General features: G+C 41.2%; 2 protein-coding genes and 1 pseudogene across 4 annotated transcripts; 2 read left to right on the top strand and 1 right to left on the bottom strand.

Annotated features, from left to right (window-relative positions):
- Positions 1-4,978: 4,978 nt before the first annotated feature.
- Positions 4,979-8,048, bottom strand: rfesd (Rieske (Fe-S) domain containing). The gene is given in 3 exon segments (XM_039015429.1): positions 4,979-5,284; positions 5,864-5,898; positions 7,883-8,048. Coding segments are annotated over 3 exon segments (507 nt in total).
- Positions 8,049-10,906: 2,858 nt separating this feature from the next.
- Positions 10,907-15,255, top strand: nudt2 (nudix (nucleoside diphosphate linked moiety X)-type motif 2). 3 transcript variants are annotated; one of them, XM_039015256.1, is made up of 3 exons: positions 10,907-11,061; positions 13,270-13,399; positions 13,918-15,255. In XM_039015256.1, exons 2-3 carry the CDS (start codon positions 13,273-13,275, stop codon positions 14,238-14,240), a joined length of 450 nt encoding a protein of 149 aa, XP_038871184.1. In that variant the 5' UTR covers positions 10,907-11,061; positions 13,270-13,272; the 3' UTR covers positions 14,241-15,255. The 3 variants fall into 3 exon arrangements, with proteins under 3 accessions (XP_038871184.1, XP_038871185.1, XP_038871186.1); XM_039015257.1 differs by having other exon boundaries at positions 13,267-13,399; XM_039015258.1 differs by lacking the exon at positions 10,907-11,061 and adding an exon at positions 11,127-11,231 and having other exon boundaries at positions 13,267-13,399.
- Positions 15,256-16,927: 1,672 nt separating this feature from the next.
- LOC120064832 lies at positions 16,928-17,922 on the top strand (annotated as a pseudogene).
- The last annotated feature ends 496 nt before the right edge of the window (positions 17,923-18,418 follow it).

Raw genomic sequence — 18,418 nt, 5'->3', positions numbered from 1 at the left:
GCACCAAGCATCTCAGCTAACCCCAGCGCTGCCGTGAGGGATGCCTTGGCGAGGGAGAGCATGGGACCGGTCTCAATCTCCCATGTCGACCAAGGACTGATGAGTTAACTGTGCGCTACCCCAGCCTGTGGAGAGAAACATCATCCCGTGACCGCCTCATGCAGTCCAATCATAACATCGACATGAAAAACAATTAAATCCCAAGACGTGTGTTATTTTTTATTTTTTTGTCAATAGCTTATATTAGCTTAGAGAACCACTTCAAGTGTAGAATCATAGATTTTTGTAGGTAGTTTGAATCACTGGCCTAGTTTTCCTTTCCACACATTCAGTTTAATGGTAACAATATCAATATGTACCTATTCCTAAGAACGAGAGAGAGGGGATTTCAATGCTGCCTTAAAGCACTGAATACACATTTTATGTGGGCCTACTTACTTACTCATGCTCATCCTTATTGGAATATAAGGCCATTAGATTATAGGCTGCTACAGATGTAGGATCTTAATTGTATCGCCCTGTTGTTGCAGGAAACTGTTAAGAGAATTTTGTTCTCATGTTCATTAACCAATTCAATTAAACTACTCAGTCTGCTATATCAGGATTTGTAGGATACTGATAGAAATGAAAACAAACAGAGGCCAGTCTACAATAGTCAGAATGTTTATTTACGAGAGCTCTGCTTATCATTTCCTGTACATTGGTCTATATACCTCACATTTCGTCATAAATGTCCCTCCTCTCCGAGACAATGACAATATAGTTCACAAGTCTTCTCCTACTCATACATTGTCTGTCACCTGTTATACAATCTACTACAAGCCCAAGGTCTCTCCCCTCCCTGGGTGGGGACAGAATGTCCTGTAAGGAACACAGTAGTATAGCTTGTCTGTCGATAGCTCCTCTTATCATTTGTTTCACACTTGCACCCTGCTTACATACTAAAAAGGAACAAAAAGTCCTTGTTCTAATTCTGACTAAAACTACACACATCAGATTTATAGATTTATGATTCTAATAAATGTCATGCAATCATACAATAACAGGGTAGAATTCTGTTAGTTATAGTTCTACTTAAATGTATACATCAATTAGTCATTATTCATAAAATTGATAACAGAAACAGTACAAACTTGTAGTGACTTCAAGGTTTTAAAAAAGCTTATAAAAGTTGTAATTTCCACTTTAAAATGTCAAACTTGATTTGACCAACCTAAAAATGTATCAATCCATGCAAAAGGTTTCATTATAATCCACACACTAATTCACATTTCCTGTTGCTGAGGGATTATTTTCCTGCTGTGAGTAACTGCTTAAATTAAGATTCTACATCTGTACACATCTAAACCAGAGGAAAACAAGCCATCAGCACTCATTTTATTATCTGAACCACAGGAGTCTTGTGCTTTTAAGGCAGTGGAAGCCGCTGAGGGGAGGACGGCTCATAACATAGGCACATGCACACGTACTCGCACACGCACACACACACGGTAACATATGCACTATACACACACGTACACATGGATTTTGTATTGTAGATATGTGGTAGTGGTAGAGTAGGGGCCTGAGGGCACACAGTGTGTTGTTTTTTAAATTGTATAACTGCCTTAATTTTGCTGGACCCCAGGAAGAGTAGTGCTGCCTTGGCAGGAACTAATGGGGATCCTTAATAAATATAAATAATAATGGACATTTGATTATGAAATACAAAAAATAATTCACATTTGACTTGTAGCTCCTTCTCAAGTTGGATGAGTTAAGTCTACCTGGAAACACAGGAAGTTGGTGGCACCTTAATTGGGGGAGGCAGGCTCATGATAATGGCTGGAACGGAGCAAATGGAATGGCATCAAACACATGGAAACCGCTCCAGCCATTATTACGAGCCTGCCCTCCCCAATTAAGGTGCCACCAACCTCCTGTGTTTCCAGGTAGACTTAACTCATCCAACTTGAGAAGGAGCTACAAGTCAAATGTTCAACAACAAAAAACATAAACCCCTACCCCACACATTAAGGACAGAGACATGTAGTTAGTCGTTTTTAGTTCAGTCAAATCCTGCCTTCAGCATTTTTATGTCAGTGATCTGATTTGCCACTTACGCATCTGGACATGAATCAAATGTCAAAGGTCGAGGGTGCCATAAATACTTCATCCCCATTTGAATACAAGTAAACTTCAGGAAAACCCCCAACTGTATATTACAGTTTTTCTCAGTCGCTTTGGTGCATTTCTTAGATCAAAAGTGCAATTCTTGATACTACTTGTACAAATTCCAAATCATCTAGTCGCTTGTGCACATCATTAAAGCAATTTCTTATTCCTTTGAACAAGTTGCAATTGATAATGTACAAGTGTCAGCTTTTTTCCACATTATCAATTGCTCATGTCATGTTGATCAAAATATAGTAGATGGTTCTCTGTTGAATAGTCTTACCCCTCAAAACATCTAGGCATTAGTTCCTTGCATAAGCCATTACATGCAAAATTGTTGAACTATTTTTCATAAACTGTCAAGCATAGTTTTACACATTTCTATTAGACCTTTTGTACAAAAACGTGAATTGATGAATCGTGCAGGTGAAATTGACCCTCACTCATGAAGGAATGTAAAGTGTTAGTTCAACCAACAATCAACCAGTTGTCTAAATTGCTCAAAGGTGCATCTCATGAAGAATCAATTGGCAAGCATATATAGACAGACCACAACACAGAGTTGCAATTTTCCAATAATGGATGGACCAGGAAACGAACAGGGTCAACAGCCAAGAGGAGGAAGAAGAGGAGCAAGGATGCGTGGTGGAAGGCAAAACAGAGGAAGAGGCAGAAGAGGACATAGGCGCATATCTGATGACATAAGGGCCACTATTGTAGACCATGTTGTCAATCATGGCCTTACAATGGCTGAGGTGGGTCGAAGGGTGCAGCCGAATATTGGGAGATCAACCGTGTCCTCAATAGTTCAAACGTTTCGAAGAGAGAACAGGTATGTCCACCAATGTACAGTGCACTGTTACTGTATATAAGCAGTATACTGTATACTTCCTACAATGCTTCATATTACAGTAGTCCACTTGTATTTCACAGCATACAGAAATATACTCTATACAGATACATACTGCACCTTACATGCACCCACCTGTATGTTTTACAGTAAAATGTGTGTTTGCATAGTTTTTGTCTATGTGAAAGTGTGCGATGCATCACTGCATTTTTCCCCACATAGGACTGCAAGATTACCTCAAACCGGTGGCAGAGGACGCCTTTTCACACCTCAACAGGAGGAGGCTATTTGCACCATGGTCCGAGCAAACAATGCCATGAGACTCAGGGAAATACAAAGGACCATTATAGAAGACAACGATGTCTTTGAAAACATCCATACGGTTAGCATCTCAACCATCGACAGGGTGCTGCATAGAAACCAGATGAGTATGAAACAGCTGTACCGTGTACCATTCCAAAGGAATGAGGACAGAGTTAAGGAGCTACGGTACCAGTATGTACAGGTAAAACATATATCTATGTAACTACTTTACAGCAACATTTTATAGTGATACATAGTACAGTAAGCATAAACTGCACACATTTCCATTGCTATGGAAGGAACATGCAATATATGTACATTTTATGTCACTCTTCCTTACCAAAACAAATTCAACTGTGTGTTCTGGGATATAGTGTATAATGGAGTTGGAATCAAGTGAACCCTCTCACAACTTTGTATACGTGGATGAGGCTGGCTTCAACCTGACCAAATGCAGAAGGCGGGGTCGGAATATCATCGGTCACAGAGCTACTGTGGATTTGCCAGGCCAACGGGGAGGAAATATCAGCATGTGTGCTGCTATTTCGGAGCATGGTGTCCTAACCCATATCCCCCTTATAGGGCCATACAACACCCAGCATCTACTCAACTTTTTAGAGACTCTCTACAGGGCTCTCATCCCTGATGATGAGGGGTCTGTTTAGAGAGGATTTCCCAAAGTATGTGGTCATTTGTGATAATGTGAGTTTCCATCGATCAAACATCATAAGGCAATGGTTTGTGACCCACCCGAGGATGCTCATAGAATTCCTCCCACCTTATTCACCATTCCTTAACCCAATTGAGGAGTTATTTTCAGCATGGAGGTGGAAGGTGTACGATCGTCAGCCACACACACAGATGACCCTGCTGGCTGCAATGGATGCAGCATGTGAGGACATCACAGTAGACGCCTGCAGAGGATGGATAAGGCATTCCAAAAGATTATTTCCACGTTGCATTGGAAGGGAAAATATCCGGTGTGATGTGGATGAGAATATGTGGGCCGACAGACAGGAACGTCTGGATGTGTAGAGACAGTGCTGTGGGAAAAGTTGTGCCTTAGGGGTGGTTTCCTGTGTTTCTTTCTAATTTAGTTTTTTTTCCTTTGTGCCCCTTGGGTTGTCCAGTCTCTTTCAATCAATAACCCACATACAGTAATATGTAAATAGTACTGTTGAAATTGATATATGCCATAGAAGTGCAGCCTTGTGCATTTTCAATACAGTAACTGTCATCCAAACTGTAGCCTAAGTTTACATCAGGTAATACTGTCAAAGTACACAGTTACATTGACAACATGCCTAAACATTTTGACGACCTTGTTCGTGAACAATGACTCAATGACTTATCATTCTGATGACACTGACATGATCATTGGCATGAATATTTACTTTTGAGAGATGTACTAAGGATTTTTAGTGACTGACTAGCTTAAGAAACATATCTATTGTATATTGCAGTTTGTACAAATTGTTCTGAGAAATGCACTTATTATTTTGCACATGTTAGGGATGATGTGGAAAATGCACCAAAGCGACTGAGAAAAACTGTAATAGTTTGACGTGGCATCCTCTCCTTGCCTCCTTCCCCTTCCCTTCAGATCAGTGCAGATGAAAAAGCGAGGAGAGGAGGAAACTTGAGACTATTGACTTGCAGCCAATCAGTCCATCAGGAGGTTGTGGCCTTAGATTTCTTAGCGGCATCTTCGGCCTCCATTCTCTCTCTCTCTACTTTGATTACTTCCAGGGAGAGAAGGGCAGACTCGATAAAACGGGACACGTGGGACAGTGTGACATAGACACCCCCATCGGTATCGGTCACCATGTGGATTCTTTGCTTGATGCCCTTGGAGTACCACCTTGGTGTCGGCACAGGGTCATAGGGGTTGGTGGCCCTATAGATGCTCTCCCCCTCGGCGAGAGAGATCTTGAACTTGCGCTTTGGACACACAATGCACAGTTTGCCGTCAAATTCCTGCAAGAAGAACCAAATTAAGACGATAAGGTCTTGATCAATTTAGATTTAGATTGAGCGTATATGTACAGATGAAAATATATGTCGCTAGCAGAGGAGGCTGATGGGAGGAGCTATAGGAGTATGGGCTCATTGTAATGTCTGGAATGGAATTAATAGAACAGTATCAAACATATTGAAACCATATGTTTGACTCCTTTCCATTCATTCGATTCCAGCCATTATAATGAGACAGTCTTCCTATAGCTCCTCCCACCAGCCTCCTCTGGTCACTAGTACCTTGTTTCCAACCAAGGTGCATGAATAAAGGAGCAAACCGAAAATGTGAAAGATATGCATCAATGTTATATTTATTTACGATAGAAACCAATTATTTATTTGATGACACTGTTAAAAACACGGCACACGTCACAAACACCGACACCGACACAGGCACACACAGACACACACAGACACACACAGCAACCCTGGAGCAGTTTGGGGTTTGTGTGCCTTGCTCAAGGGCACCACGACTGTAGGTGGCACCTGAAATATTGATTACAACAAAGATGAAATAGATTACAATACTAGGTAATTTACCTCTATGTCTCAATTTTGCAATGGTCCTCCAGCATCTGTCCAAAGAGGAGAAGATCAGAGTATGCAGAATAAGCAAACAGTTTATGGCACTGTAACCATACCGATGTTATGTGGGAAAATGTCCCATAGATAGTGACGTAAATTTACCACAGTGGTCGAGAGATGCTTCCCAAGAGCATTTATTTAATTACAGTAGATTGATAGCACTTTATTATTTATTTATTTTTAACCCCTTTTTCTCCCCAATTTCGTGATATCCAATTGGTAGTTAGTGTCTTATCTCATTGCTGCAACTCCCGTACAGACTCGGGTGAGGCGAAAGTCGAGAGCCATGCGTCCTCCGAAACACGACCCTGTCAAGCCGCACTGCTTCTTAACACATTTCTTGCTTAACCTTGGAAGCCAGCCGCACCAATGTCTCAGAAGAAACACCTGACGACTGCACTCAGCTTGCATGCGCCCGGCCCGCCACAAGGAGTCGCTAGAGCACGATGGGACAAGGAAATCCCGGCTGGCCAAACCCTCCCCTAACCCGGACAACGCTGGGCCAATTGTGCGCCGCCTCATGGGTCTCCCGGAGGCCCTGATAGATACCACTTTTGACATATATAACAGCCACTGAAGATTATGCAGAATGCATCTTCAAAGCTAGCTCGAGTCACAGATCTGTTTGCGGTCTTGCCCAACTCCGATGTCATTGTCACACTAAACAAAAGCTCTGTTAACACCTTGCACAGTATGTGATCTGATCAAGATGATCAGGATGTGGAATTGGAGACAAGTTGAAGTAGAGTTGCTGGGCGGGGGATAGAATGACGGTCCAAGATAAAAGTATTTTAAAAATTAAGTCAAAATAAAACATAACAAAAAGTAAGTTTGAATGACACTGAGGGGCAGTGTTTTTACAGCTAATGCTGGTTTGCCTGAGGCTTATGTGTTTGTACACATGCATATACGCACACTCTCATTCAAATGCAAACGTGCACATATACCGACACACACAGGTAAATAGTGACATACATGCACTCAAACATATTCAGTTGGCCTTGCTGTTATGATTTATGTTGTCCTTGATGTCTTTTTTTTTTTTTTTTGCATTGTTTTTTGTTTTCCTTTGTCTTTCTCTTTTTTTCCTCTTGTTTATTTTGTTGGTTGTTGGTGCATTTGGGGGGAGGGGGGAACTTGGGGGTGGGGAATGGAATAATTGTTTAAAATATATATATTTTTTTTCTTTTTGGGGGGGTCTCGGATGGTTGTGGGGGATCTTGGAGGGCTGGCGGTTGGGAGCTTGGCTGATGGATCGCTGGTTCAGGTCCCCGTTTTTTTACCTTGTGGGAGATCTGTCGACGTGCCCTTGAGCAGGTCTTTGACCCTGGTTGCTTCTGTGTGTCGCTCTGGATGGGAGTCTGTTAGATGACTAATGTGATGTAGTTGTTGAGCTGCTTCACTGCAAGTATATTGTATGTTTTAAACATTCAATAAGAAATAATAAAAATGTAAAAAAGAAGATAATCCAATCAAGGTTTGTTGGGTCTACACATGGTATTAAAATTAGTCTCTTATCCATCCACTGTGTCCAGATTTCCTAGTCCATCTCTGTATGCAAACTATTTGACAGATATTCTCTCATAATAATATGAATGTCTTTATTTTAAAACAATGATTGATGCCTTAAGTCAACGGTGACACCTGTTAATGATTTTCCATGGCGGTATAATGATGATTTAAATGATTTGACCATCTATATATGTTTACACTTGTCAAATATCCAGATACAATGAGTCCCTGACTACCTCCAGAGGTAGACTGGAAGATCTGATCACAATTAGATCATTATGCGTCTTTTAATCGTCTACACTTGTCTAAAAATATAGGCAAAATCATAATGGGGACAAGATGAGGACAAAGGATGTATGTTAGCCCATGTATAGGAGGTTAATGACAAAGGAGATGGTAATGGCAAGACGACACAAACAGATCTGGTACTCAGGCACATGAAGGAGCAGTTCTTCTACTCACGGTAGCAGTGGAAGTCCAGAGCGTAGAATATCTCCTGGTGATAGAGCACAAGTATGTCCCGGCCCTCCACGGTCCTGAACGACCACTTGGCTTTTATCAGGTCCTCCTTCTTGCCCACAAAGTGCGAACCTGTTGCAGGCTCTTGTCTTTCTTCCCTCTCCTCCATGGATATGCTGATATTCCAAACACTGCTTACATATTGTAGAAAAACATGTGAGATTTTTAGCATAGCTTTCAACTGTCCTAACAGAGTTAAAAAAGTTCAATATTTAATGGTGTGTACATAAACAGTAACAAAATGCTTTGGCCTAAAAGGCAGATGCAATACATAAAGTATTTGATTTCTCACATCTTCAAAACATGAATTACAAAGTGATGACTTTGCGACTAATATGTTGTGTCTGTGAGTATGTCCATATAATTTAAGTGACAGTGTAGAAAATCTCTCATGGCTACTTGATGGAATCTGACCCTTAAGTATTTGATGTATTACAGAGCGGAATAATGAGCATATCAGTTCAAGTTGAGTAATTTCTGAGAGCACATAAATAGTAAGAGCAGCAGCAGGAGTCTGTGCCACATGTCCAACACCCTCTGGCAAAACCATGCCATGTAGTAAGCTGCATATTTCATGTTGCAAAAATATTAATCGCCTGATGCATTCTAAATAATATAGGCCTATTTATAGTGTCATCAGAAAGTATTAACACCCCTTAACTTTTTCCACATTTTGTAGTGAATTTAAAATGTATTAAATTTAGATTTTGTGTCACTGATCTACACACAATACCGCATAATGTCAAAGTGGAATTATGTTTTTAGAAGTGTTTACAAATTCATTAAAAATTAAAAGCTGAATAAGTATTCTACTTAATAGAATAAGTATTCTACCCTTTTGTTATGGCAAGTCTAAATAAGTTCAGGAGTAAAAACGTGCTTAACAAGTCACATAATAGGTTGTATGGACTCACTCTGTGTGCACTAATAGTGTTTAACATGATTTTAAAATGACTTCCCCATCTCTGTAGCCCACACATACAATTATCTGTAAGGTCCCTCAGTCGAGCAATGAATTTCAAGCACAGATTCCACCACAAAGACCAGTGAGGTTTTCAAAGAAGGGCACTATTTGTAGATGCTTAAAAAAACAGACATTGAATATCCTTTTGAGCATGGTGCAGTTATTAATTACACTTTGGATGGTGTATCAGTACACCCTGTCACTACAAAGATACAGGCATCCTTCCTAACTCAGTTGCCGGAGAGGAAGGAAACCACTCAGGGATTTCACCATGAGGCCAATGGTGATTGGGTATGCTTGTCATCGGCAAGGACTAGGGAGTTTTTTAGGATAAAAAGAAAACGGAATAGAGCTAAGCACAGGCAAAATCCTTCCTTACAAAAAAGTCCTACAGGAATCTTGCAGGATTGTTTTCCTGAAGGACCACCGGCATGATTCCTACAGGATCCTGCAGGATTCCTGCAGGGATTGTCCAATAGGAAAGTGGCCAAAAAAAATTGTGTACGATATCCTGCAGGACTTCTTATTCTTGCACTATATATATTCTGCAGGATTCCTGTAGGACTTTTTTGCAAGGGCTAGAGAAAAACTTGGTTCAGTCCTTACAAAAAAATCCTGTGCGATATCCTGCAGGACTTCCTATTCCTGCAGTATATATATTCTGCAGGATTCCTGTAGGACTTTTTTGTAAGGGTTAGAGGAAAACTGCTTTCCAACAGACACTGGGAGACAAATTCAACTTTCAGCAGGACAATTACCTAAAACACAAGTCCAAATATGCACTGGAGTTGCTTAGCAATACTACATTGAATGTTCCTGGGTGGCCTAGTTACAGTTTGACTTAAATCAGCTTTAAAATGTATGGCAAGACTTGAAAATGCCTGTCTAGCAATGATCAACAATCAACTTGACAGAGATGGAATCATTTTGTTAAAAATAATGGACAAATATTGTACAATCTAGGTTACCCAGAAAGACTCACAGCTGTAATCGCTGCCAAAGGTGATTCTATTTTACATAAATAAAAAATGTAATATATATATTTATTCCACTTTGACTACAGAGAATTTTGTGATTGTTGACAACAACAAAAAACTCTTAAATCCAAGTAAAGGGGTGTGAATACTTTCTGAAGTATTCAGGCCCATAATCATTTGACCCATAGAATATGCATTTTATTTTAAAAGAAGATTGTTTAAATTTAAAAAACGACCCCTCCTCCTCTCTCGCCCTCACTCTCTCCCTTTTCTTTTTAATAAAGTAAAAACACATTTCCATTTTTTTTTTAATGTCATATAGTGTTTTCTTTCTACCTTGGTAGCAGCTTGTTCTCCTCTCTTACTGAAGTTGTAATGAACTCATTTTAGATGCACCCAGTGGCCTGGTCTAATAAGAAGGTACCATTTCCTTATCTTGTCCCACCGGCCCATTTCAGTTGGTCATATCTACCCATCTCACTCTCCCGAGTGGGCACGTTGTTTTTTAAAATCTCTAACACAAGGTGGATATTCGCACAGACAGACTAGAATGTTTGATGTAAGACCATTTTTTGAATACATCAAATGTTATCAGTATTATTTAGTAAATTGATTAATTGTTATCAGTCATTGCATGAATTCCGTGAGAGCCTGCTAAAGATTTCATAATACAAATAACATCTTAACTATCACAATGTTATCTATGTTAAGCCTTTGAGATATGCGCTGTCATTTTTGTTGTTTTTAATTAATTAAGTTTATTTATTATTTTTTATCCAACGCAATGATAACATGCCCTTTTCCTCGAAAATACGTAATATCACGATTCCAAAGATATACGATATTACAGCGAACAAGTTAATTATTTCACATCTCTGAAAATATTTGTAATGTTGTACTTCTTGTTCACAAAATTAATGCTACTGTTTGGTTTTTGAGCTAGCGCCCAATGGACTACCATTCACGCCTTGAAGGAATGCTCCCCTTGTCCCCAAATCACCCAAAATGCAACGCGCGGCCCATTGACGACGCATGGGCAACGTGCACAATGTGCGTTAATAGTAATCCAATGCAGTTTCCCATTTCCTCAAAAGTATCTCTGGACATTCAGCCTACTTTCACGCTATCCTCGAGTTGGGACATCCCTGCCCCCATTGAAGTTCCGATTTAATTTGGTTAAGGTAAGGGTTTAGAGGTAGGGGCGTCCCAGGAATAGCACGAACTATTCAGCAAATGGGAACGCGAAATTAGAATGAGGAAAGCTACGTTCAAGAGTGTCTGAAATCAAGAAATGTTCATCAACACCCGCGCTCCTTACAAGTATTTCTGATGTAACTTGAGTAATTTCACAGTAAGTTAGTGTAGTGAATGATATAACTTATTTCAGAAACATGGTAGACTAGTGTGAGACCAAGCTAGCGAGCAATGGACAAAATTCAATTTTTCCCAGCGACAATTTTTTCAAGATAATATGTAATGCTAACGCTGGTTTACCGCATTCAGTGTTAACCGTTTACGGTTATGGCGAGACGATGTTGAATTATTGTCTTGCATTGTCTATGTTTATTTGGGGGCATTGTTAAAATCCTGTAAATGTAGTTATATAGCTTGCTGCATTTTAGAGAGGCTACTGTATGTACAGTAACCACGAACTCATAGGCTAGTTTCAGTAGCCAATGATTCAACAACATAGTATTTCAAATCAATGTGTGCTCTACTAGGCCTAGTACAGCCTACCCTAATTGTTAAATAACATAATCATTGGAGTGTCATGAAGTAAATCATCATGGAGTTAATGTTTGAGTGATCATAAATGCATTTGTGAATGTACAGTGCATTCGGAAGTATTCAGACCCCTTCACTTTCTCCTCATTTTGTTACGTTACAGCCATATTCTAAAATGGATTTAATTATTGTTTTTCCTCATCAATCTACACACAATACCCAATAATAACAGGTTTTTAGACATTTTTGTACATTTATTAAAAATAACAAATAAATACCTTATTTACATAAGTATTCAGACCCTTTGCTATGAGACTCGAAATTGAGCTCAGGTGCATCCTGTTTCCATTGATCATCCTTGATGTTTGTACAACTTGATTGTAGTCCACCTGTGGCAAGGCACACACCTGTCTATATAAGGTCCCACAGTTGACAGTGCATGTCAGAGTGAAAACCAAGCCATGAGGTCGATGGAATTGTCCGTAGAGCACTGAGACAGGATTGTGTCGAGGCACAGATCTGGGGTAGGGTACCAAAACAAATGTCTGCAGTGGCCTCCATCATTCTTAAATGGAAGAAGTTTGGAACCACCAAGACTCTTCCGAGAGCTGGCCGCCTGGCCAAACTGAGCAATCAGGGGAGAAGGGCCTTGGTCAGGAGGTGACCAAGAACCCGATGGTCACTCTGACAGAGCTCCAGAGTTTCTCTGTGGAGATGGGAGAACCTTCCAGAAGGACAACCATCTCTGCAGCACTTCACCAACAAGCCTTTATGGTAGTGTGGCCAGACAGAAGCCACTCCTCAGTAAAAAGCACATGACTGCCCGCTTGGAGTTTGCCAACAGGCACCGAAAGGACTCAGACCATGAGAAACAAGATTCTCTGCTCTGACAAAACCAATATTGAACTCTTTGGCCTGAATGCCAAGCATCACATCTGGAGGAAACCAGGCACTGCTCGTCACCTGCCCAATACAATCCCCACGGTGAAGCATGGTGGTGGTAGCATCATGCTGTGGGGATGTTTTTCAGTGGCAGGGACTGGGAGACTAGTCAGGATCGAGGGAAAGATGAACGGAGCAAAGTACAGAGAGGTCCTTGATGAAAACCTGTTCCAGAGTGTTCAGGACCTCAGACTGGGGTGAAGGTTCTCCTTCCAACAGGACAACGACCCAAAGCACACAGCCAAGACAATGTAGGAGCGGCTTCGGGCCAAGTCTCGGAATGTCCTTGAATGGCCAAGCCAGAGCCCAGACTTGAACTTGATCGAACATCCCTGGAGAGACCTGAAAATAGCTGTGCAGCGACGCTCCCCATCCAACCTGACAGAGTTTGAGAGGATCTGCAGAGAAAAATGGGAGAAACTCCCCAACTACAGGTGTGCCAAGCTTGTAGCATCATACCCAAGAAGACTCGAGGCTGTAATCGGTGCTTCAACAAAGTACTGAGTAAAGGGTCTGAAAATGTTGTTTTTTTTAATACATTTGCAAACATTTCAAAAAACCATTTTTTCCCTTGTCATTATGGGGTATTGTGTGTAGATTAATTGAGGGGGGGGACTATTTAATCAATTTTAGAATAAGGCTGTAAAAATGAGAGAAAAGTGAAGGGGTCTTAATGCTTTCCTCATGCACTGAGGGTAATGACTATTTCTGTGCTTCAGCAGGTGATGGCCTTGCGTGCGTGTGGATTCATTGTGTTTCGTCGGCTAGCACAGTCTTCACCTCCCCCTGACAACATTGAGTACCTCCTCCTACAGACTTCATATGGCAAGCACCACTGGACCCCACCCAAAGGTATGGTGCATATCAGTGGCATATTAGTGTTCATACCCTTTTGGGCTGTTATAACTGGCATAATATCACTCTTATGAGGGTCATAAAGGTCTATTGACAGCAGGCTACATATTTTAGTAGCTAACACTTTACTTGAGGTGTAGCCTACTGTCAATAGTCCCCTTGTGAGTTGTATAAGCATGACATTACATTACGCCTGTTAAAACAGACCTGGAGTATGAAAATCAACATGCCATTCATGGCATCTGACCCATGTCATGTTTTGTGACACATGTTCTCTAATGTGCAGAATAAGGTGTAGAATACATGCTCTATTCTAGCTTGCACTATCTTTGGTCCCATACCAAATCATGAAACACACAAATACCTTTTGTTATGTCATTAGGGCACACTGTAGCAAAACATTTTGCAACAGAAAACAAAAAGGTTCTGATTGATCAAGACCAGGAAGTCCCTCCCTGTTTGTCTGTTTTCTTTTGTTTGGTGCCTAATGAACACAACCCTGTGCTGGTCTCTAGGCCACGTGGACCCTGGGGAGGATGATCTCACCACCGCTCTGAGGGAGACGCAGGAGGAAGCAGGGCTGGGGGAGGAGCATCTGCAGGTGGTGGATGGCTTTCTCCAGGAGCTGCGCTACGAGGTGAGAGGGCGGCCCAAGACGGTTCTGTACTGGCTCGCGGAGCTGAGGGACCCCAAGATGGCCGTCACGTTGTCGAAGGAGCACCAGGACTACCGCTGGGCCAAGCTGGAGGAGGCCTGCTCCCTGGCCCAGCATAAAGACCTACAGGACACCCTGAGGGCAGCACAGCAACACCTAGGCACAGAGCAAGGGAAACATTAAGACACTAGTACACACAATGCTGTGCTAGGAATTGTGAAGAGCAAGCTGTAAAAGCAGCGTGTTTGTAACCTTGTCCCCAGGCTATTGGGCACAGATGCGAGAGACTAGTGTCTGTGGAACTGCACAGCCTTGATAATTAATGGAACAGAAAGTGTGAATCTAAAGTGAGTTATAATTCCTAATTCTATGGTGGTAATTTGGTCTGAGCAAGTCATTGAACCCCTGTGTCACATACTTATATCCCCAAGGAACTGCCACCAAACTAAGGGTCAGAAAAGGATAATATATGTACTTTATTGACTACCCCTGTGCTTGGAAACCAGTGGCCAAATCATTCAATAGACACAATAAGTGTTTTATGTGTTAACATTGTGTGATGACCAATAACCTTTTTGTCTTGCACTTTAAACAAGATTAAAAACCATCCCTTAAATATGGACCTTTCAATATGCAACTTCAGCATTGACTCACCGGTCTTTCGCCCTTACTCCTGAGATATTTAGGGAAAATATAAAGTAATATGATTTTGATTTATAATCACAATGAGTGGGCAAATCTATACACAACTATGTGATAGTTAATTGGACAATCTCAGTACTGCTGAGATTTGCACACACCTCGACTGTACTGTGATCCTGCAACACATCACCACTAGGGGTAGACAAAAACAAGTTGAATTTCACAGGAGGTGCACCAATTCATTCTCCGGTCAGCCAGGGCACAATTCAACCAGTGGCTCATTTCATGCTTGAGAAACCAGATGGGAGGTACTTTTGACAATAATGAATCTAGATTAATATTTCAGGTAAAATGCGCAGCCCAATATCCAATGGAGACTCATGCACCCCTGTTGTAAACATATTCAGGAAAAGCCCCAGAGCATTCACCCAATTCAAGTCCTCAGACCTACCAGTTCCAATGGCTTCCTAAACAAGTTCCCGTGAATGCAAAAGGACATGGTTAAATTCACCTGAAGTAAATTCTGTTAAACTGTGTGTCCTTTTAAAAATTTGCAGTAAACTCATTGTGGCATTTGATTTTTTCCTACACCAGAACTTTCACTCATCTTCCATAATCGCATAGCCTAACAACTCATAAAACTTTCATTAGGAATTGCATTAAAATGGAGGGAGGGAGGGCTGAGAGAGGGAAGGAGGGAGAAGGAAACGGAGAGGGAAAGCTTGATACCGGGACTGGCTATGTGTACATAACTAATGTTGCCTAACAATGATTGAACCAGGAAAGAAAATAATTCTTAATTTCCCCCTTTATCCAAGTCCAAAGATTGAAACCTGAACACATTTTTAAATAAGAGTTTTTTTCCTGCTTTTCAGTGCAAGGCAAACAAAGAAACATCTGATCCTCAGGTGAGAGAGAATGTGATTTTGGGTAATGAAAGGAGAAAGGATGTCCAAGTGAACAAAAAATAACTACTGTAGAAAAAAGGTCTTGTCCACTGACCGTTTGCTGATTGAGCTTTAAATTAAGATTTTAGTTACAGAAAAAATGCTTTGACGGATTACCATGTGAGGGTTAGATTTCAACTCAGGAATCAGTTTTTTGCCAACCCATCCCACTTCAGGGTTCATGCAGCGTCAGGTCAGTATACCCTTCAACCCTCTGTGAAGAACTAAGTAATATCCTGACTGCATAATCATAGAAAGGGCTACATACTCTGAACTATGCAGATGCAAGAGTGCATTTTGTGCTGCCCGAACAGGGATCGAACTAGTAACCTTCTATACAACACCACTTGTAAATCAAAGCCAACCATTTTAGGCAACAGCAAGAGATAATCCGGTCACTCTATGCTCAACAGTTGCCTTTAGATCTCATGGTGAAGGTCACTGATTTACTCCAGCCAACATGCTACTGGTGAGTTTCACATCCACTACACAGACTGTTTTGTTCTAACAAATATTATTCATATAAAGTTAATGTTTAACTCAGGATGGCAGAAATCCACATCCAAGGAACTGCAATGAGGTAGGAGTGAAGACAGTCTGTCTCATAGATTAGACGTAACAAAGTAAATGTAAATCCGGGAAACTCAAATTACTATGATATGCTACGTTTGGTATGGTTACATAATACAGATGGTTGGGGCAAAAACTTAAGTAGCTACTTTGCGACTACTTAGCATGTTAACTAACCCTTTTAGTTAACCCTTCCCCTAAACCCTTAGCCTAGCTAACATTATCCACCTAGCCAGAATTCGTAACATATTGTACGTTTTGCAAATTTGTAACATAAAAAGGATTGTGTGATGGAGATCCACAAATTAATACACGCCATTCAAAGCATAACATATACTAAATGGAGTGTCTCGGCTTTACGTACAGAATAATACAAAATTCTTTGAGACCAGGTTGGTGATGAATATTTATCGCATGGGGCTTTCCCTTATTCACCTGATGCAAATTAATCAAAACTTCCTCCAGCCTTGCGATCTCAAGGATCCTGTTGAAAACCTATTTAAAGCAGCCAGTCAAGACTCGGCTCTAGTCTACTCTACAAACTGGTATCAGCATCTGAACTTTTATCTCAGTGGAATAGTCTTCATGCAGGTGATGATGATGAGGGTGTTTATGCCAATGCATCTCTCTGCTCTTCTCCTTCTCCTCCCTCCTGTGATCTCTCATGTGGTGGAGAGGTTCAGTGACGTTTCAGATTGTCAGGGATTCTTCATGGAGGAGACGACTCCAAATATCTCAGGTATTTTGGTTGATGGGAACGTCCAGGACCAGAACCGCTTCATGCCGATTTGCCAGTTGTACAAGAACAAATACAGGTATGCAACCCTCTACGACACAAAAAACCGTATCCCTGTGTTCTCAGCCTACACCTTCATTGGTGCTACTAAAGGCAGACCAAATGTAACATGGATGATAGAACCTCAGCTTGAAGGGGGAAACGAGACAATGAGTCTGGAGTCAAAATGTGTAAATTACACACATCAGGCTGTGAACAAGGACTATAGGAACTCACTGAACACAACAGGGGTGAACAGAGGTCACCTGTTCCCAAATTTGCACGCATTAGACAATGATACCAAGATTTCCACCTTCACCCTGACCAACAGTGTTCCTCAGGTAGTGTCCTCCAACAGCGGGAGCTGGTGTCGTATGGAGTGCAAAGTCAAAGGCTTTTGGAGAACTGCAATGATAATAACAATAAGACAAAAGGCTTTGTGGTGACCGGAGCGGTGCCCAGTAATGGCACTGTGAACTACACTCTGAACAGAGTGAACATCCCATCTCTCCTGTGGACAGCCTACTGTTGTTTCAACAGCAAGGTGGGACAGACTGGACAGTGGATGGCCGAAGCACACTGGAGTCTGAACGAAAGGGAGGAACCCCAAAAAAAAGACTTGCCCCCGAAAACCCTGGCAGAGCTGCATGACATGCTGAACTCATTCTACCCAGGAGGTGTCCGGCTGTTTCCAGAGCACTGTCCGAGAGATTTTATGTCTGAGGACAGGGGACTTAAAAACCTTGAAGATTGTGAGTGTCTCTCCACCTCCCCCTCCACCAGCATTGTTACTACTGCTCACTCTTGCGGAGATCTGGGGTTCAAAGGTCCTGCCCTTTGTTTATGGGTCCTGGTGATGTGCATTGTAAGCATGGGGACCACATTTGACCTGTGCTTGAGTTAAGTTCATCAACCTCATTCAGAAGACAATCATCCAACTTTGTCTAGGCAGGAAGGAATTTGGTTTTATATGTGTATATATTTTTTGAGGGGGGGGGGGGTCTAAATGTATATTCCGATACACCAACAGCAGTGAAATATTTTCTTGGGATTGAATAGTTAACATGCTTTGACTCACTTGATCTATCATTGCAATGCCATTTTTTAAATGCCACAAATTGTATCACTACATTATGAATATATCATACTAAAGTAATAAATCTAAATTTTTTGAATGTGCAGTTTTGTGGTAAATCCAGTGAGAAACGTGGGCGTTTGGATACTTCCAAGATGAGGATATCTTAATTAACTTGTTCCAACTTGTTCATCTCAGATCAGTGTTTACCATGTAGTGGAACCCCTGCGTTCACCTATACAATTGTGTTGGATCAGATATTATAGTTCAAGGAAGAAATATGCACTTGAAAACTAGTTAAACTTCCTGCTTTTCAAAATGACTTGTTCTCCCATTTCTTAAAGTATGTCAA

The sequence above is a fragment of the Salvelinus namaycush genome, chromosome 20, assembly GCF_016432855.1.
Source record: "Salvelinus namaycush isolate Seneca chromosome 20, SaNama_1.0, whole genome shotgun sequence".
Taxonomy (NCBI): domain Eukaryota; kingdom Metazoa; phylum Chordata; class Actinopteri; order Salmoniformes; family Salmonidae; genus Salvelinus; species Salvelinus namaycush.
Note: the sequence above shows the minus strand (reverse complement) of the source record. Positions and strands in the feature narration are given on the sequence as shown.

Excerpts from the sequence above, each read along its gene's own strand:
- nudt2 (XM_039015256.1), top strand. The coding sequence starts at position 13,273 with ATGGCCTTGCGTGCGTGTGGATTCATTGTGTTTCGTCGGCTAGCACAG. Across the intron at positions 13,400-13,917 it reads CCACTGGACCCCACCCAAAG|GCCACGTGGACCCTGGGGAG; the intron begins GTATGGTGCATA and ends GCTGGTCTCTAG.